Source organism: Penicillium malachiteum, assembly GCF_028827825.1.
Source record: "Penicillium malachiteum strain IBT 17515 chromosome Unknown utg000003l:1.0-4950554.0:1.0-4952489.0, whole genome shotgun sequence".
In the NCBI taxonomy this organism is placed as follows: Eukaryota; Fungi; Ascomycota; class Eurotiomycetes; order Eurotiales; family Aspergillaceae; genus Penicillium; species Penicillium malachiteum.
In genome coordinates, this window is record NW_026643096.1 from 2,729,659 (window position 1) to 2,749,596 (window position 19,938).

Genomic DNA, 19,938 nt, shown 5'->3' on the forward strand with positions numbered 1-19,938 from the left:
CTGGTCGTTTTGAAACTGCGAAAAAATGAATTTCTTTTGTTCTTGTTCTGATTAATCAATTGTTTTATATGCAAATTGAAAATTGTTCTGATTTTAGTGAATTAATTGTATTCTCCTATACGTCCAGGTGCCACGTCGCTGGCCTACGCCGTTTCCAATATGCGTATGATACTAAGGAGATTGACTTTGATTTTTTAAGTAAATATTAAATTGTAGGTTTTTGATTCTCTCAACAAAAGGGATTGTCTGGTTCTGAAAACTATCCGGAGCAGACGGTCTTTATGTTATGACTGAACAACCACAAGTCCTGAGAAATAAGTCCAGCATGTACTCCCTTCTATGTAGTGGCACCCAAGCAGGTGGCGATAACAAGTGCGCCACTTATATACCGTCCATAAAGAGCTAGCACTAGCTATACTCTAAAACTACAAGTGTCACAGGCTACACCTAGTAAAGGTATGGGCTACGCCCACACCAAGTCACATGACTCCACAACCTTGTTGGAAATTGAAGGTGTAAAATGCGGAAATGTAGATAGCATATTGGGTATTTGGTGTTTTTTCTTATAGCCCATTCTTATAAAGTATGATGTGCATTAACGTACGTGTTATTTACCTCCCGAATCATTCCTTCAAAACAGGTGTCAGCTTCCAGACTACTTTAAAACGAAGAGATCGAAACAGTGTGACCAATGGTCTAGGCTGGCATCCATTTGACGGTAATTGGCTCATGTTTGTTGCTCCTCACTCTCTTATCCTTTGACCACAGTTGGAACGAGAGATCAGCCGGCCCAATCACTACCTTTACATCAAATGATGTTCGCCACCACGCCGGGTTTCGGTTATACCAGTGTCGATCCTTCAGCTTTTTATCGACATCCTCTATGCAGATATCCAAGTCGCAAACCTTATTGGAACCTGGCTGGCTGATACTCTCTGGCAGTCCATCAGGAGGTAAGCTGGACATGACGATCTGGACCTTCCATGGCTTGTTCTCTTGGCCTTGATTCATCTTCAACTGAAAGGGTCTTTTTAGTCCCCTGTACGGGATAGGCGTTCCCTATATAGGTTGGTCAGTGACTCCGATTTATATATATTCATATATTCCATAATAATTTTGAGAACGTTGCGCTAGCTCATTTGGATTACAAGCCAGTCGATCTGACCAACAGCAAATTTCTTATTGTCACGCGCATCAAACCGTGTAGGCTCTGAGGAATGCTTCAAAGGGTTGAATAACTTATTACAGATGATTCTATAGCTCATAGGAGAGCATCAGGAACCGAACATCACGACACCCTTCTTCAGTTGTTGGACTCGGTCTAGAACTAGTCTATGGACAACAACCAGTTATCTGTATCTCACGGTTTAGCTCTGTTTATTTCACAAGTTTCTTAAGATTTATCTCTCAAAGGCTTACGGCTCGTCTGCAACAAGAATTATCATACTTTTTTGCGTTATAATGCGGGTTGGCTTCTGATTTAGCATATTTCTCTATCAGACCGGCTTGAAGATATGATGAGCTGCCAAATCCTCTGGACAGAATCAAATAGCGCTGGGGGATTATTTAGTTAGTAGGTGAAGTTTGTAATGATTGATAGTTATGTACTATTTGACCCTAAGGGTACTTTAGTGACACCTGACGTATTTACTTATTAATGAGACCACACATTGCATCAATCTTTGTGTCAAAAACACTCTGGATGTCGCTCCTTTTCTACTATTAGCTTCATATGCATAGATTTGCTATGTTAGGTCTCGGTAATGCTTGCTATGCTATGCTGATTTGCCCATTAGAGCTTCCTGCCGCAGGCAAATCAAAGTCCGAAGCGAGATGGGGGACATCAAGCTTCAAGTACGGAGTCAAGGTAACTTCGCTCCCAAAAGCACATTTAAATCGTTGAAATCGACCGGTGGTCATTTCCCATGCTGTCTCATCGGGAGGGAGCCGCAAATGATCTTGCGCATTTTCCAACTTCTTTGTCAGTATTTCGTGCACATGTCTATCGATGAAAACAGAGCCGATCGGAAGTCCTGCAAGAGAGTTAGTTCAAGTTGACTTTAAGGGTTCCTAATGGAGTACATGGGTTTTCTGCGTTCCATCTGACTCTTACCTTCGACTTGTCCCATTTGCTCGAGCCTTGTTGGCTCACCCAGTGAGGACATGAGCTTTAGAACATTGACATCCTGCGTCAGGCATTCCCATCTCATGAACCACGGTCGGTTTGGGGGTTTCAAGATTCTGGAGATGGTTCCACACACCTGAAAGTGTACTTTGGCATGCCATCATTCGTTGCATATCCTCTTTTGCTTTTTCATCATATCGACCCCTCCATCGCACTTCGTTCGGAATGTTCAAACTTGCATTCCCCGCACTTCGCGGTACCTCCACATCTCGAATAACGTTGTTCACATCTTCGAGGACCCCATCAATTCAAGCTTTCTCGCTAGGCTGCAAGGAAGGATCCTTTACCTGGCGCAACCGCTTCGCTTCACGCAGTTGATCAAGGATCTGAGTGTGTGTTCTCTGAAGCTCGAAGTCGTCGTTGGAAGAAGTGAGTTGCAGATCTCTCGTTGATAATCGCGAGACCGATGAACGGTGGCTATGCGTGCCTTGAACATAACTTCTTTCCCGCTCTGAAGAAAGCGATGATTTTGATTTCAGAAATCGTGGGAGCTTCATCGTGGCTGTGTTCAATGTTGATCAGGAAAAGTACATACGAGGTAGGCTTGGAAAGTCGGCCCCAGTCTTGGCCCCCTTGGCCCCCGGGGTCATGCACGGTAACCGACGCTCAGGTCCCATTGACAAGGATTTGACCCCGCAGCGTACGCGGCTCGGATCAAATTCCTTTTTGTGCTTAGCTTTGCATTAGCGTTTCGGTAGTTTCTATTGACCCTCAATTGGGGCTCTTCTTGGGAAATAGGTGGTATTTGCTCCGTAGATGGTGTAGCATCGTTACACCCCCGGGGCCGACTTGCAATCACATTCCCATGTCGCTTCCATTGGTCAAGGGATATTCCGCTGGAAATTAGGGCAAATTTTGAACCAAATTGTATTCGATTGATGGATTGCCCAGGTGTGAGGTCTCTTAATATGGTCTCTGGTCTGCCATGTGTGAGCGGCATGAGTTTAGAAGCGGAGGGCCCCCGGGGCCGTCACAACTAACAATCTCATCTCTGGAAATTGTCCTAGTCAGATTGAGATTGGCTTCCTGAGAAACACGCTCTGTTTTGGTTGTGATGGATGGGGAGCAGATTTCAATTTGCGAGGCCTCACTCTCTTTCCAAATATATATCTCTCCTGCTCATTCAACTTTCGAATAGACTTCCAAGTTTTGCCGGAAATTAATCCCTAAAACGTCATTTTGCTCTTAATGAATGAACTGCGGCGAAGTGCAGATACTGTTGTTTCAGAGAGGCATGTGGCCCAATCATATTCTAGTCTAACTCAGCTGAAAGGGTCGGTACAGGGTCGCAAAATACAGAGTTATTCTCATCCGGTCATCACCCGTCACTTACCCTGTCTATAGCGCACTCACCCCATTCTCACCTGGGCGGCACCCACCCGACTACTTACTGCGTTTAAGCCACACGCCGGTCAGTTAGTAGTATGGTGGGTGACCACATGCGAATCCTGACTGTTGTATGTTTTAGTTTTTGCATTCTTTTTGATTTGTTCGGGATTACTCCCCTTGCCGCTCTATTCTTCTGGGTATTCAGGGTATATTCAGGCTATTCAGACTGTTCCCTGAGTAGCCTGAATATTATGTAAGTAGTGTAGTGGGGAACCTTGGAAGGTGGCCCTTCCTACTAACTAACGTGATTCCCGGTTACCCGAGCGTCCCGGTAACCCGAGCGACACATCAAACAAAATCACATCTGTAGCAACCTAAGTTTTTTAAACATTAATCATGCCACCAATTCGCTCTCAAAGATCTCAAAAATTAGTACAGCAAGAGGGACCCCTATTATTAGCTATTAAAGCTATAAAGGATGGTCAATATCCCTCGGCTGCTGCTGCAGCACGCGCTTTTAGCGTCCCAGTCTCAACCTTGAAGCACCGGATCAATGGGCGAGAATTTTGGGATGAAATTCGCCATCCTCGCCATAAATTTACTCTTTTAGAAGAGAAGTCTATGGAAAAATGGCTACTCTCTATGGATTCTCGAGGAGCAGCTCTCACACATGCTATGTTGAGAGATATGGCCAACTTACTACTCCGATCGCGTGGATTGACACCTTCTGACCCCCCTCCGAAAGTTGGCAAGAATTGGACCACAGAATTTGTCAAAAGACACCAGTCCCTTTCCTCTTGTCTCTCTCGTAAGTATAATTATGAGAGAGCTCTTTCGAGGATCCTGAAGTCATTCTATCCTGGTTTAAACTTGTTGAAAATACTATCAAAAAATATGGTATCACATCTGATGATATCTACAACTTTGACGAGTCTGGATTTGCTATGGGAATCAATTCAACTCAAAGAATTATCACTTCTGCGGAATATCATGGCAAAAGAGGTGTCTTACAACCTGGGAATCGAGAATGGGTCACTGCTATTGAGTATATCGGTGCTAATGGTGTTGTGCTTCCACCATATATTATTTTCAAAGGAAAGGTCTTTTTGGAGCGCTGGTTTCAAAAGCCACCACTTTGGGGTGTGAACAAAAGTCCTAATGGATGGACAAGTGATGAGATTGGTGTTGATTGGCTACAAAAGCATTTTTTACCTTATCTTCCTATACGGAAAGGGAAATATATGTTGCTAATTCTAGATGGACACTCATCATACTTGACACCTGAATTTGATAAAATTTGTAAAGAGAATAATGTTATCTCTCTTTGTATACCTGCTCATACATCTCACTTATTATAGCCTCTTGATGTTGGGTGTTTTGCAGTCTTGAAAAAGGTGTATGGAGGGCTTGTTATGGAAGAGATACGTCTTGGTATCAATTCTATTGATAAAGATAACTTTATTTAACTCTATCCTATTGCCCAAGAAGCTGCTTTTAAAGCTTAGACTATACAGAATAGCTTTAGAGGTGCTGGTCTAGTACCTTTAGATGCTAATCATGTACTAGATAAGCTTAATATTCAGCTTGAATCATTTTTATCATCTCAACCACCTGAGCCACGACCAGGATCTTCTAGCAGTACTAGTGATCTCGATACACTTTGGAGCCTCTCGAAACTGCAAAAAACGAATTCTAGGATCAAGAAAGGACTTGAACCTTCATCAGAGACTATGACCTCGCCGCTTAAAAGAGCTATTGACCGGTCGCATGATATGACTATTCGACTAGCTCATGAGCTCATCTTTATCCAAGATCGTTGCGCCAAGTTAGAGACAGCCAATAAGAAGCAGGTGAACAAGAGGACTGCTAGTAAAAAGCAGATCTCGCATGAAGGCAGTCTGCGAAGTTTGAAAGAGATTGAGTGTAATGTGGTGGAAGAAAAAGATGGTGGAAGGCAATATATATCTACAACGGAGGGTGCTACGGAGCCACTGGTAGAGCCTCCATTACCCCCTGTGTCTATCATACGGCGCCAGGTCACTTGTTCTGGTTGTGGAACTAAAGGACATACCTATTCTAAATGTCCTACTAAACTTATTTAATTATTTAATTGTGTTTTGGTGTTGAAATTTGAGATTGAAAAAGTAGGAAATTTGAAGTTCTTGGAGCATCGCTCGAGTAACCGGGACGCTCGGGTAACCGGGAATCACGTTACAGATTAGACCCACCTATGGGTTACCCATGGGCCACCTTTTGCACAGGTCTAAACATAGTATCTACTCTGTAGATCTATGGATGAATGTTTAATTCCTCAAGTGCTGCCAAGGGTACTTTTGTCCAAATTCAGAGTCTGGAACTCTCAAATGGGGGCGGAATCTCAAATAATTAGCCATACATTCAAATGTTCGTACGTAATTTCTAGTTGACTACTAAATTAGTATAACTAGTGTCGACAATTCCACTTTCATAACGCAGAGGATTCTTGAGTTCTTTAACAAGGTTCATACTGCAAATTACCAAAACCGTGTACTCCGTATGCAGTTGGTCATCGTACATCCAAAGACCACATATGGGTCAAACTCCAGCTCCTTAAAGCCGAATCGGCTTAAATCAGAATACGGGAGAACCCTAAGGTCAGATGGCTGTACATCAATTATTTATGTTTGTACCAAGTGCTCCATATGTCCGCTTAATGGATCAAACATTCAATTTTGAAATCTTTTCAACTTGTGGACCCATGCATACATGCACCTCCAAATCACATTGCAGTGGCAAACATGCAAGCTTCAAAAATGGTGCCCAGGTGCGAACGGTGGTTTGTCCAGGTGTCTGATGCAGCAAAACTACCCCCTATAACACCTGTTGTTCAAGTTCAGATGTATGCTTTCACCTAAAGGGCTTTGACCCCTGAGAGAAAAATCTAAAAAACCTTAAGAGGACAATTGTGTGAACTGATTTGAAAAAACAATCCTTCGTAGGGCTATCCCTGATCAAGTGAGCCACTTGTTGATCGAGCAGATTCGAGCTAGGCACCAATTCTTGGGGGCTGGATGCGTTCCTAGCCTTATTCTGGAATGTTGATTTTTTTTTCCTACTTCCCTATATCGCGGATGGAATCATATCAGAGAAACTATTGATCAGATCTTGTTTGAACATTAGATTCAATAGAGACAAAGAAAAAAAGGTTCTAACAAAATCATTGTCGTGTGCGAACCGTTGACGGAGTAGTTGTTCAGTGTCTCCACTTGAATTATGACTAGCAGAAATAGGTAGGTAACTACGTCGATATACATAGAATGCTATGCATATACTGTAACCTTGGAATAGCCCCAAGGGTCCTAAGCTTTCCTCCAGTCGTTATCCTTTTCAAAGGTGAGGAACCGACATCTGGATTGGTCACCCTACCATAATCCGATAATTGGGAGATATATATAATATGTGGCTCCATGATGTCACCTCCATCTCGCGGGCAGCCCTAAGAGGCGATTCTTAAGAATTCAGAATAGTTGGTCTTGTTCCTAGGTTATGAAATATGCTTGCCCTTTTTCGGAGTTATATTAAAGTATGATAAAGGGTCAAAAGTCATTAATAGACTTTGGGTGTGAAGCAGGCTGCACAATCTGTAGAGGAGCTAAATTCGTTGACCAACCGTTCAGACTTTGAACGATGCTCTGGTATATTCCTATATGACTTACCTTAGGAATATGAATTATTTTCGCTACGTTTGTGTCTCCACCCGATACCCTAATTCAAAATTTATCAGGATCCTACGGTAGTAATGTCTCCTATCAACGCCTACTATATAATGTTAGGAAGCAATGGCTTAGCCGATTAGCGCCTTGGTAAAAACCTTTCTCTCTAGCTGTTCGACTAGGGTTTGATTGCCAGAGGGCTCTTGCTGCAATTCCCTACGCCCACTGGAATTTCCCAAGGTTCACCGACCTCACCCATCCTCCCTGATCTACAATGCTGATTTGATCTAGGACTATGCATCCCTAAGGAATCCCGGCGATATCGGCCGGCAAAGATCACCCGTAGATAGATATGGGATAACGTAGTTCCCGGTCTCGCCGTACACCCGGTCTCGCCGTACACTCTACCCCACTAGAATTTTAAAATTCAAATATTTTAACCCAACACCAATAAATTCAGTTATAAATACGATTTTTACATACATTAATTCGATGTCCAACCTCTCGACACCCACTACACCTAGGCTGAGCCCTAGGCGCTGGCTGATTCGGCTGAACAGGCAGTTCAACCTGGGTGTGTGATTCAACCACAGGTGGTTCCACTGGCAAATCCAGCTGTGTAAGTAGCTGTAGGCCTTCTTCAACAGTCAAACCCTGTTCACATGGTATCTGTCTAGCGGATCGACTGCGCTTCTGTCGTTTCTTCTCGTTCGCTGCGCGTAAATTGGCGTTTTCTTGAGCTAGTAGCGCAGTGTTATGTAGTGCTATCGAATGCCCTTTGATAATTTGATCTAGCATCAATTTTGACGGGCTTGGAGGGCTGTTTGATCGCTGTTTTAGGAGTTCTTTAAGCATTGAAGCTTGCTTCTGAAGCTGAACCACAGTTCTAGGTGTTTTAGGTGAAAATTGACTAGATCTGCTGCTTGGTCGGCTACCTGGTGGTGTAGGTGTTCGAAGAGAAATATTCAATTTGGAGAGAACTCTTTCTGCATCAATTGGAACTAATCCAGTACCTAAAAAGCTATTTTGGATAGTATTCGGCCGAAATGCCTCAGCCCGTGCACGTTGGAAATCAGCTAAGAAATCAAGCTTGTCGATATGGTTATAGCCTGTACGTGCAAGATGTTACGGACCCACTACGGAGAGGCCTCCCAGGAGCAGCTACGACCCAATCAGTTGGCGGTCGGGCCAAATATGGACAACCAGCCATAACGGACGCACGGCCCAAAGGGGCGCAGGGCTACTATGGTGCCTGAGGCACCAACAGGAGCCAGATATAGCCTGTTGCTTACCATTGCAACATATACTGGCTATACGGGAAGGACGGTGCATGAGAGGCCACTTCTGACTCCATGACACGTGACCGCGGATCTATTCCAACAATAGATCCCATCCCAGTGATAGGACAGGATCCCATCGGACGGATAGGATGGACTGGATATATAAGGAACGGTCATTACCATCATGTATTTAGTTCTTCGCGATTATTACTCTATTGTTATTGAGACCTACAGCACAATTCAGACTGATACTTGATCACAATCGAACCCTTGAAGATAAACCTCAACTAGCTTGGGAGCTCACTCGTGATAACCTCACTCGTGACTGACTTGCTAGCGAACCCCTGACTCAAGCATTACCGTGCAAGGATCCCTAAAGACTAGCCCGTGTAAGGCCCGGACGGCGACGGTACAATTGCAGGATAACGGCTTGCGGTAAGTATTGACACTACGGCAGTGTATACTCACGTTGCTTGACAGCCAGTTCGTAACATTATACTAAAGAAGTATTTTGTATCACTTATCGCCAAGTGTCCCGGATCAGGCTCCTCTTTCGCAAAGTTAGCGTTGGCTGCTTCATTACAGAACAGCCTCTACCTATAATACATTAGGGTAATAAAAAATAAGGTTGGTGGGATTGCTCACAATGTCCAGTTCAATACAGCATTCTCGTAATTTTGGAGTTTAGCCGGTGCTAGCTCCTTATAGCAAATAGTATTTTCTTCTTATTCCCGTTCGTTCTGATAGTCAAGGGTAACCCCACGTGATGCAGCACGAGCGTTTCCCTCGGCAAGCTTTTTCAATATTCTGTATCTTTTCTGTGAGCATCGTCTTTGAGTTGAGAGAACAAGATGAATAAAAAATGGCAGGTCTTACTGACCGCCCTCGGGCTGCTATTTATCGAAAATGCGAGTATTGCGGTGGGTCCCTCTCACCCCGTTCTCACCCCCGGTGTCCAGAATTCTCACCCATATCACCCTCACTCACCCTAATGCAAAACCTGGTGCCGTTTTAAGGTCTAGGGCTCTTTGAAAATTAACCGCGTTTAGTATGTGGCTTAAGTACGGCTGAGCGGACGGGAAGCCCTGTTCTCCACACCCTGTGGTCGTATGTGAGTGAAACACACTAAATCAGGGGTTACAAGTCCTCACGCCGTGCTTCGCGCGGGACTGCCAGTGTACATACCTTGTAGCAACGAGCATTTGTATCGGGAAAAATAGGTATGTCCCCAGGACTCAAGTGCTTGGCCAGGTGTGTTTACATACTTAAGGGTTCAGTCCGAGTCAGTAACGTCTACAGGTGACTGATGACCGACCCCTCTTTGTGTGTAGGTACCTATAGTGTTACCTGGAAGGTTATCTGCAAGGGAGGGTTAGCTGTTATATTATTAGATATAGGCACCTGGTAGCCCTGGAGATAAGCTGTAGGCTATCCTCAGGTATCAAGACGGGCGGTGAATAAAAGTGCAGGAACCCAAGTAGTAAAAAAAGTCTATATAGAGCAAAGCAAGAGAAATGAAAGGTTATTGCTCAACTGCAGCCGAAACGCCGAAACTGTGTGACGGTCATCTGGTGCTGTTTGTTCCAATCTCATAACACCTCAGAAAGTTCCATGGTTGAAGTTCGACATTTGTTAGACGACTATCCAGTTTTTACCTCAGGATCCTTAAGTTGCAATGTTCCCAAGACAAATCCCTCAAATATGCAAGTGCTCTCGTTGAATACTATCTCACTGAAGTAGGATAGATTTCCGAATCTATACAACTGGATGATATATCCTATTCATATATCCGATGGTAAAATTTTAAGCTAGACCAGTTGACAGGCTCTACTGAATATAACGTAAATACAAGCGGAATTTAATCATTATAAAACTTGAATGATTCTGAAATGTGCTACCCATACATATAAAAATTTACAGTAGACCGGAAGTGAACTTCGAGTTCTCCCTAGTAATCCCGACTTCGATCTATAAAGTTCCCAGTGAATTCAAAATACCTTCCATTTGACATCCTAACGTAGTATCTGCCATCATCATGATTGAAGTCGTGGCTTCTCGCGCCTCCTGTATCAGCAAGGCAATTCTTTGCTCGCAATAATGAAAGCTGCCAGTCGATTGAATATGGTCAACTGCCCGTTGCTTGACCGCAATATCCTCACTGCGCTGTCTCAGGATGCTGTATAGGATTTGATTCTCCGGCTGTGCGCGAATGCTATGGATAATTGGAAAGGAGAATTTACCCTCTGTGATATCATCAGAGAAACATTAGTTCGCGGTCTATGTAGTGCTTCGCAGGTTCTGATAATCATCCCGAATTTGGAAAAGGACTCCTAGTATCTCAACGAGAGTAATAAAAGCATTTTCCTCTTTCGCCGCTGGCTCTGTGCTCTCAGCTAACATCCATCGGACTGCGAGACGAAAAGAAACCACCAGTCTTTTCTAGCACCATCTGAATGTATTCCTCCTCGCACGGAGATTGCAATGAGTCTCTCCAGTAAAGCTCCATTCCTTGCCCACGATGCAAGTTTATAAGCTCATCGATGAAAATGGAGAATGCATGTGGACTTAAAAGATTTGTGAGCTCTCTCTGAGCAACGAAGTATCCATGGTTGGCTGAATTTGTTGTTTGAGATACTCTAAAGATATGATGTGCTGCAGGGGCACCCCGGCGTAGCTGGGATGAGTTGGATATCATCAATACCAAATTTACCAGATCAGATCAAATTTGGCTTTTCTTAGTGCTATTATCCACACTTACAGCAATTAGGCATGGTGAAGCATATCGATCATTCTCTTCACTACATCGAGTTTGTCGCTCGGTACACGAAGGAACTCGTTGAATGCATCAATCAGTTGGCTGCGTATGCCTTTTCCCGGTATGTCCCGCAGATAGTCAAGGGGAGCAGTCAAAACCTAGCTCGTATTAGTCCAAAATACTTCATGCTAGGAAACAGTAATTTTATAATAGGTTACCTTTTCATAGTGGTCCTTATTGCTTGAGGTTTCAATTGCAGTAGCACGCACGTGATATATGATGTTGGGCAAGGCGCTTGTATAAGAATGTGTGAATTCGGTTTGTGCATCCATGATGATTATTTGGGCTCTTCCAATCCAAAATATCTTCAATATGGAGAATCGACTAGATCTATACGTCCATGCATGTGGGTGTGTTGCGTTTTATCATGTTGTTCTACCTCTCCCATATATTGAGACATTGAAATCCACACGAGAGCACCCAGAATACGTAAATATCGGCTTTTGGGGTGCCGTACGGCATGGTCACTGCTGCCAGAGTTCTGGGGCTGCATATATCCCTCTTCCCTTGGAATATATCTGCATCCTTTAGGTTTTCGACCCCTCTTGCTGTTCCAAATGTTATGCTATGCAAAGACACGTCATACATATGTATGTATGTAATATACTGATAGTGAGGGGTCCGGTTGCCAGTGTGTACTTGGGGTTACTACATAGTGAAGAGGGGAACCGTTAGGCAGTGTATTCTAGATACACGGGTCGATCCAGCTAGCATGAATGGATAACACCAACCAACATGTACGTTGTGGCCGGACTACCCCGTAGGGGTGGGATGAGAGATGTGTAGGAGTGTGTATTCTAGACTATAACGACGGGCATTCTTGTACGTACAAAGACGGGACTGAAAACATGACAAAACAGAGATGTAACCAAACGGTAATTCTTAGCACGGTACGTGTAGTAGGGGACAGGGTACCCCACTACAATAGCCACTACCAATCTCAGGAAAAATGTTCCGTAGATCGAGCCTGAGTTCATGCCAAGGCCCGGGCCGGGTGCACATGTGTCCAGATGTCCGCTTTTAGCCTTGGAACTTGAAGCCGCATGTGCAGCATGCATACCTGGGCATGTGCCCATCCACTGCAGTGGCAGGTATCACACCTGTCACATTATAGTTCACTTGACCAACCATTACTAGTATCCGTTATCCCGCTGCACGCGCTGGAAATACATTTTTCGCAGATGTGGGATCTTGGACACTTAACGAGAGAAAGAGGTATTGAATCTATGTCAACCGGTTGGGCCTAGATAAACTACATACTAACATTTGAATACCAGGTCCACCACCACCAGTCAGACCATGAGTCCCGAAGCCAGGGCTCATGAGGGACTAAACTCTTAAAACCTGCATAAGAACACAAAATTGATTATGGCCTGATTTCCCTAACATCCAGACGGGGCTCTATACGTAGTATTTTGATGTCAACCCCTGAGTAGTATATATGTAGCTTGCTTATAATGGCTTGGACAGAACTTGAAGCTTTCCACCTGGGCATGTTATTTACTAGCACGTTTGAGTTTCCAAGCCCTGAAGGTTTGATTAGGAGTTACTTCATATGTACTGCATGTATCCAAAGCGCATACGTTGCAAAGATGAGCATGGTGAACCTGAGAAGGGCAGCCCGGGAGAAACCCAAAAGCTCATTCTCGTTCGTCAATTCCTTCAAATGTTGCTATTCCATGCATCAAGTGGTGCCCGAGCGAGGTCTGACCCCGTTTCAAGGCTATGAGTTATGGACTCAGAAGCCCTCGGTGAAAAGCGGATCCTGGATACACGCATGTGCAGCAAAATGAGACTTCTACGCCTATCGCTGCGCTGCCCAATTTGGCACACTAGTATACGTTCGATACTCATTTTTCATTTCATGTGTCGTTTTAACTGCATATTCTATTCTGCAGATAAATTTGAAGAGCGACTGGTCTAAGTAGCAAAAGACAGCTCCTAAGATTGAATGATCTGAAGGAACTCGAAGCTCTTAAAATTCAATATCTCATGAAAAAGAGAATTCATTACTACATAAGAATATATTCCTTTTTTTGGGAGGGGATGAGAGCTATTTTACTAATACATGTTGTAGTGTCAACTTGAAATGATCAGGCTCAAGTTTGCTCCCGAGGTCGGAATTATGCCGGTATTGCGCACGTGGCATTGGTAGGTAGCTTCCAAGGTCCTAATGCCCGGGGAACATTGAAGCCCTGGAGATGACATTGAATTACGTATGCCGGTGCCACAGCTTTGTAAATAGACGGTCGTATATGCGGACTCAGATTGATGTTACACCGCACTTGCGGCACTCACTATTTTACCAGTTTCTTCAACGTGTTGAAAGATGATTTGGGCGTAAAAAAGCGGGGTTATGTTGACCGGTGGAGTGTGTATAACCACGTGCTCAGAGGGGAACTCCTCCAGAATACTACGACTAGGTAGCAACTATCACCAAAGATACGTAGGGATTTCCTTTATGTAACAATACGGGGATATGCATATGTAAGGTTATCTGTGTAGGTTTTGCGTAAGGCTTATATACATCTACCTGGGTCGGCCACTATCCAGTACCATTAGCAGGTTCTCTTCTTTTTGAGCGGGCTCACCAAGATACGTCAACGTTGATTAAACAAAGGCGCTCACCTATTGCCCATCCCAATACAACATTGAATATGGTTGAATTCGGGACCAAGGACTCCCTACCTGCGATACCTCTTTCCTTGCCACTGGCATATCATCTCGATTTCAAGCGCCTCGAGCCTGAAGTCTTTGCTTGGCTACGCCCATTTCTTTTTGACGCCTTTGGCGAGAGTGAAGGCAATTCACCAAAGACAACCCTTAATCTGAGAGAAGGATACACGGAGTGGGGGCGATGGTCTACCCTCATTGTATTCCTGAGAGGTTCTTAGCTTTGCAGGCATGTATGCACTGGCTCGTGCTTATGGATGACGTTTTCGCCTCTCCTACGATACAGAATCATACTGCAGCGCGGATGGCACAGGCAAACCGTCTGAATGCCATTATTGACGGTATTCCCATCCCGTCAACACCGACTGAAAGGGTTCTCAACGAAGGGTTGAAGCTTTTTGCAGAGCACCAGCCAACCAGTGTCCTAAATCGCATGGCTGAGGACCTGAAAGCCGTCTTGAAGAATTGTGCCAATGAGAACACAGACGGTGTCGGGAAGTTCACTGATCTTGAATCTTATGATTCATGACGACGTAAAAATGTGTTCGGCTTTTGCCTTATTACCATGCTAGAGTGGGCGCTTGGTTTCGATCTGCAAGAACACTTTGAACAAAACGAGGACATGCGGACAGCCCGCGGCTTGGTCATAAAACATTGGATCTTTGTCAACGATATTTTCTCCTTCCCTAAAGAGTTGGAGGCTGGCGAGAAGGTGAATAGCGTCTGGATTCTTATGGGACAAGGGCTATCGCTTCAGAGTACCCTGGACCGGCTTGCTGCAATAACTGTGGAGACAGAAGCCCAGTTCATCGCGACCCGTGATAGAATCCTTGACGGTCCGCTCGGAGACAACCCTGAGATTGTTGCCTTTCTACTGGAAATGGGTTACGCCATTTCAGGAAATCTTCGGTTCCATCGTAAGACCTGCCGGTATCATGGTTTCACCCGCAAACTTCCTGACTCCGATGCTGGCACTTTAACCCCTGAACCAACGATAGTTTACCACAGGGAAACAGTTAATGTACATGTGGTGACGGTTTCAATGTAAGGTGCCAATGCGTAGAATTTGGGAGCCACAATTCGGGGTTCAAGTTGACCATACTTGGACTTTTCTTTATGTTATTCGGGTATATGTGAATATTCAGCAGCTGATAATTACTTTCGGTACATCCACATTTGAAAGTTTTCTATGATGTGAAAGTAGTTTTTGGTATTTTTATATACTCCGTAGCGTCATATCTATACCTAATTGATCCAAGTTCATCGCGTATGTAACATCCTATCTACGATGTCCAAGCATATACAACCATAAGGTATGAAGAATAGGGCTTCCTGTCACACCAAGAGTTGCAAGGTTCCAAGATTGAGGATACGATATTGTTCAGTACTAGCGTAGGTACGGATCTCATACTTGACACGTCGAGATAGTTTCAAATAGTGAACTTGTATACCTCCCTCATCAGACCTTCGCAGAAGACTCAACTGAGGCTGGATCCTCGTATACCTTACATGGCTTTGGGTTGTTGTGTTCTTTTGGTAGGATAGCTCATTTCCCCTCAATTTCCCAAGTGCCAGGTGTTTCATCGAACTTAACTTCTCTGAGGCAATCAGAGACAATATAAATACCGGTTCAGCTCTGGAGCTGGAGTTCAGATTTTGGCAAGAAAATTTGGAACCTCAATTGTAATTAGAAATATTTTCTGCTCAGTACTTTGATTATATTGCCAATGTACCATTTTCTTCCCAGTACATTATCCACGCCTCTGACTGAAACGAAAGTCACGGTATCAACATCGCGAACGAAATCTCCGCTGAGGCCATCTATTGCTCTATCGAACTTCAACCATGATAGGAACTGGCGACTTGCGGGTATGATAAAGTCAAATCACTCTAACTCATGCAAATTGGAGTTTTTTTGTTCATCGGCAGGAAGTTCAACTCTTCTTGACTCCTCAGCAGATAATTCATGCTTCTGACCATCCATTCCGAGCTCCGGTAACACTGGGACGTTATTACCGAGGTCCCCTTTTGTGAATCCTCGCCGCTTCCGCCTGCGCATATGGAAGAAGAAAGCCACAAGAACAAGCAAAAGGGCACTCAGTGAGACTCCAACTCCAATCCCAGCTTTGACGCCTGTGGAAAGCTCTTTCCCAGATGTATATGAGGCCGGTCTATTGGAAGTACCACTTGAGGTAGTCAAGGAAGTAGAGTCGATGCTGGAAGATTCGGCTTTGGTTGCTTTACTAGTGATAAAGATCATCTCCGCCTTCGATGTATTACTTGAGGTAAAAGAGATACCAGATCCTGTGTTGGAAGATTCGGCTCCGGTTGCTGTACTCGTGACATAAATTGTCGTGGCGTCCGGCATGTTGACTCGCAGTAGGAGCGGTATAAAGGGACGGGAAGGAGGGTAAAAAACACCAAGGGTCTAAAGGAAGGAAAGAAAACAGGGGGAAAATGAAATGGACAAAGTAATGGCGATTTGAAATGTGAACACACTCGCATTAGTTAGGGGAAAGCTAAACTAGTTGGATTCACTTAGTTCAGCCCTGGAGGCTGTTTGATTGGCCATTGTGAGACAGTGAGACTAACAACAATATTAACGAGCACCGTTGAGGTTTTGAGTAGATACAACTTTTGAGAACGACTTATAATCACATAAACGAAGATCATTCAGTTTCCGTCCATCATGTAGATTAAAGGTACACAGTTCTGTTCCCGCGTAAGAGAGCTTGTCTACAGAGTTCGAAGTGGAGAGGTTGGGGATTTGGGGCGGAAATTCAGTGAGAATCTCGACTAGCGGGCACGAACCTTGTCGCATCAGTTCGCCGATTCTTGCATGAACTCTCTGCTAGGCAAATCTTAGGAACCAATTGGGAAAAGAGGCACGATTCTTTTCTGATGTACAATTTATCAAACCAAAATTGCGCACCATGAATATTAGATCAAAAAGTTCTGCCGAAATCAACTTTGAGCACAATATTGCTGTCAGTTGATTGTGATACTCTACCATGTTTAATAGTTTCAATTGTCAATTGGTGGAAGACACGGTGCTACCAGGAAAGAGAGTCCACGGCCAGAGGCATTTTTCACTACGAAATACTCACTGGCAAATATAAGATCGCAAACCCTCCAGGGATCCAGATCCAATTTCCTCCCGTTTCCCAAAGATTTCGTCTCAATATTTAAACTGTCTTTGTTTACATCCATAAATTATAGCCTATTGACATCTGGACGCAACATATTTCGACATCCGCATTGTAAGCTCTGGGGCTCAGGCTGGAGATGGCCCTTTCTGGAACCACAACTCTCCATCATTAGCTCCATCCTCGGCCTTCACCCATTGACAATCAGTGAAATTCCTCGAAAGACTCTCTAAGAATGAAGCAGATTCATCTTCTCGATATCGTGATCTCAAGACTGGAATGATAGCTTGTGTGGCTTCTTTTGCGTGATAGAAAGGTATTTGGCTGAACAGAGTCAGCCCCTAGTCAATGAAACATATCGGATAGTATTTAACGTCAACCTACGGAAATAGGTGGTGAACCACATGGAAATCAACGATGTTGTGGATAAAGAACCTTCCTAACCAGCCAAAGTCACGGTCAACTGTGGCAAGAGCTCCTTTCATGAATGTCCATGAGCCCCTCTCGTATCTTGGCACAGACGGATGATTATGCTGTAGGTGTGTCACAGCGACTTGTATTTGTCAATATAAATGAGGCGAATCTTGAAAAAGTCTCCACTCACCTATCCAATGATTTACCCAGAACCAAGGGATACTATCATAAAGCAGGATCACGATTTTGAATCCAAATACTTTGTCTAGAAACCATATTCCTGTTGCCGTCATACCTGTGCCAATATCGGAGATAAGAACAAATGAAAATTCTTCAGCCCTGCGCAAATAGTGGACTGGTGGGGTTCAAATGATTGTTTTTCCACTGGCAGTTCCCAGACTTGTGTAAGTGCATCATGATGCATGGACACTTATATAGCTCATGTTATCGATTTAATGAGTACATACCTTTTGTTGCTGTGACTTGATGACAAAAAGATTGAATTTGCACCTGAATTCAGTATTCAAAGTATTTAAAGCCTATTTATTCTGAGCAATGAGAGAATGACCTTCGATCTACACGCCACCATCCATCACACGTAATAAGTCACGCTGCGCTCACAAGCCAGGCAACCCCGGTCTGCGCAAGGCCTTGACAGAAACCTTGAAGCTATGAGGAAATTCCTTAGCCCAAAAGCTTACATCTTCTTAGAAGTCGGTGTGGTAGAGTTGCGTGATAGAATCGTAGGCTTCAATGTAGACATCACCAAGTGACCAAGGATGAGATGCATATACTTCCTCACACCGCAGGTCATTGTTCTATAATTTCGCCCATATCCTAAGTGAAAAAAGGATGAGAAGTCGGTGTGATAGACTGATGCAAGAAAAGCTTACACCCTTGTCTAAACATTGCCGAGTGTAAAGGAATATCAGGAAACTTCGAGATGTCGATTCGTTCCAAGGTTCACTTACTGGAGATCATCACGCCTCCCATCGGGCGATGACGCAGGGTTTGCAGAAGTATATCTAGAGTTTGAATGTGAAAGTCCTGCATAACTTGAAGGTTATTCCTTGCTGCCGTGAATCTTTCATGGTGCACTGGCCACTGCCAGTGCCGGGCCACCTCCGTAGATCGTGACCCAAGGAGTCTTTTTAAATTTCCACAATTCATCCTTAATAACTCTCAAAAACCTGCCAGAATCCCAACCTTGGAAAACACAATATTCTTTTTGTCGACCTTGACTATTATGACTATCGATTCACTCAGCAGGATTGCGTCCAAACTCAAATACATTATTCAAGATGAAGATACAGCCGGAAAAGCTAAGATCGAAAATTGCGTTGGCTCTATCAAAGTGCCTGTTGGGATCGCCAGTCCTTTGAGTGTCAAGGGGTATGATGGAACGGATGGCGCATTCTATGCCCCATTGGCAACTTGCGAATCTACGTTGGCTGCAAGCTGCTTGCGTGGATTCAAGCTCTTCACTGATTCTGGTGACATCCAATTCAAGGTACTACGAGATACAATGACAAGGGCGCCTGTCTTCTGGTTTTCTACTCCAGGAATGCTGCATCGTTCTACGACCTCCTTCCAGACCTTTTCCCTGAGTTTCAAGAGGCTGCACAATCCACCAGCAAATATGCCAAACTTATGAAAGTTGATTCTCAACTCGTGGGAAGCACGGTTCATGTTATTTTTGAATACTATTGTGGAAATGCCGCGGGGCAGAATATGGTCACGTTCGATACGCAAGAAGCATGCGATCGTTTTGCAGCGTCAAACAACGCTCTAGTATTGAAGCTTCGCATCATAATGATTGAGGGCCAGTCAGCTGCCGAAAAATCCCTGTCTTGGAGAAACATCTTACAATCACGCGGCGTGTCTGTCATGGCATGGGGAACGATCACACAGGAAGCATGCGAGAAGATTCTAGGTATTCCAACTTGGGATCTGTATGAACTCATCCAGAATAGCAGGGAGGTTGCTACACGAAACGGGCAGTTAGGCTATAGTATCAACCAAGAAAATGTGGTTGCAGCGATGTTCATTGCGTGTGGACAAGATGCTGGCTCCATAGCGGAATCAGCCTGGAGTCATTTGACTACTAAATTCAATGACGAAACCAAAGAACTGGGTGTCTCAACATACTTTCCAAGTCTCCACGTTGGAACCGTCGGCGGGGGTACTATTTAAGATACACAGAGAGAAGCATTGGAGAAGCTTGGATGCACTGATCCAGGGTCCAAGGGTCGTTTGGCGGGTCTCATTGCGTCATTCTCTCTTGCTCTGGACATGAGTACAGTGGCTGCAGTCACCAATAACACATTTGCAGCGAGTCATTACAGGTTTGCGAGAGCTCCTCGTAACGCACAATCAAAGCTTTAATACTTTTTGGACACGGAGG

The 19,938-nt window shown here is 44.3% G+C and overlaps 9 protein-coding genes across 9 annotated transcripts; 3 read left to right on the forward strand and 6 right to left on the reverse strand.

Moving 5' to 3' along the window:
• Positions 1 to 696: 696 nt before the first annotated feature.
• N7483_007368 (uncharacterized protein) lies at positions 697 to 1,265 on the reverse strand (the record flags this gene model as incomplete). The annotated part of the gene is made up of 2 exons (XM_057090805.1): positions 697 to 1,059; positions 1,149 to 1,265. The coding sequence occupies 2 exons, from the start codon at positions 1,263 to 1,265 to the stop codon at positions 697 to 699; spliced, it is 480 nt and encodes a 159-aa protein (XP_056945546.1).
• Positions 1,266 to 1,770: 505 nt separating this feature from the next.
• N7483_007369 (uncharacterized protein) lies at positions 1,771 to 2,165 on the reverse strand (the record flags this gene model as incomplete). The annotated part of the gene is made up of 2 exons (XM_057090806.1): positions 1,771 to 2,033; positions 2,114 to 2,165. 2 exons carry the CDS (start codon positions 2,163 to 2,165, stop codon positions 1,771 to 1,773), a joined length of 315 nt encoding a protein of 104 aa, XP_056945547.1.
• A 268-nt stretch (positions 2,166 to 2,433) lies between these two features.
• N7483_007370 (uncharacterized protein) lies at positions 2,434 to 2,802 on the reverse strand (the record flags this gene model as incomplete). Its single annotated transcript, XM_057090807.1, has 2 exons — positions 2,434 to 2,636; positions 2,721 to 2,802. The coding sequence occupies 2 exons, from the start codon at positions 2,800 to 2,802 to the stop codon at positions 2,434 to 2,436; spliced, it is 285 nt and encodes a 94-aa protein (XP_056945548.1).
• Positions 2,803 to 10,454: 7,652 nt separating this feature from the next.
• N7483_007371 (isoprenoid synthase domain-containing protein) lies at positions 10,455 to 10,795 on the reverse strand (the record flags this gene model as incomplete). Its single annotated transcript, XM_057090808.1, has 2 exons — positions 10,455 to 10,685; positions 10,727 to 10,795. The coding sequence occupies 2 exons, from the start codon at positions 10,793 to 10,795 to the stop codon at positions 10,455 to 10,457; spliced, it is 300 nt and encodes a 99-aa protein (XP_056945549.1).
• Positions 10,796 to 10,875: 80 nt separating this feature from the next.
• N7483_007372 (uncharacterized protein) lies at positions 10,876 to 11,573 on the reverse strand (the record flags this gene model as incomplete). The annotated part of the gene is made up of 3 exons (XM_057090809.1): positions 10,876 to 11,160; positions 11,286 to 11,399; positions 11,460 to 11,573. 3 exons carry the CDS (start codon positions 11,571 to 11,573, stop codon positions 10,876 to 10,878), a joined length of 513 nt encoding a protein of 170 aa, XP_056945550.1.
• A 2,585-nt stretch (positions 11,574 to 14,158) lies between these two features.
• Positions 14,159 to 14,503, forward strand: N7483_007373 (uncharacterized protein; the record flags this gene model as incomplete). Its single annotated transcript, XM_057090810.1, has 1 exon — positions 14,159 to 14,503. One exon carries the CDS (start codon positions 14,159 to 14,161, stop codon positions 14,501 to 14,503), a length of 345 nt encoding a protein of 114 aa, XP_056945551.1.
• A 36-nt stretch (positions 14,504 to 14,539) lies between these two features.
• Positions 14,540 to 15,022, forward strand: N7483_007374 (terpene synthase metal binding domain protein; the record flags this gene model as incomplete). Its single annotated transcript, XM_057090811.1, has 1 exon — positions 14,540 to 15,022. The coding sequence occupies one exon, from the start codon at positions 14,540 to 14,542 to the stop codon at positions 15,020 to 15,022; it is 483 nt and encodes a 160-aa protein (XP_056945552.1).
• An 837-nt stretch (positions 15,023 to 15,859) lies between these two features.
• N7483_007375 (uncharacterized protein) lies at positions 15,860 to 16,342 on the reverse strand (the record flags this gene model as incomplete). The annotated part of the gene is made up of 1 exon (XM_057090812.1): positions 15,860 to 16,342. The coding sequence occupies one exon, from the start codon at positions 16,340 to 16,342 to the stop codon at positions 15,860 to 15,862; it is 483 nt and encodes a 160-aa protein (XP_056945553.1).
• A 2,438-nt stretch (positions 16,343 to 18,780) lies between these two features.
• Positions 18,781 to 19,919, forward strand: N7483_007376 (hydroxymethylglutaryl-coenzyme A reductase family protein; the record flags this gene model as incomplete). Its single annotated transcript, XM_057090813.1, has 3 exons — positions 18,781 to 19,044; positions 19,068 to 19,716; positions 19,774 to 19,919. 3 exons carry the CDS (start codon positions 18,781 to 18,783, stop codon positions 19,917 to 19,919), a joined length of 1,059 nt encoding a protein of 352 aa, XP_056945554.1.
• Between the last annotated feature and the right edge of the window lie 19 nt (positions 19,920 to 19,938).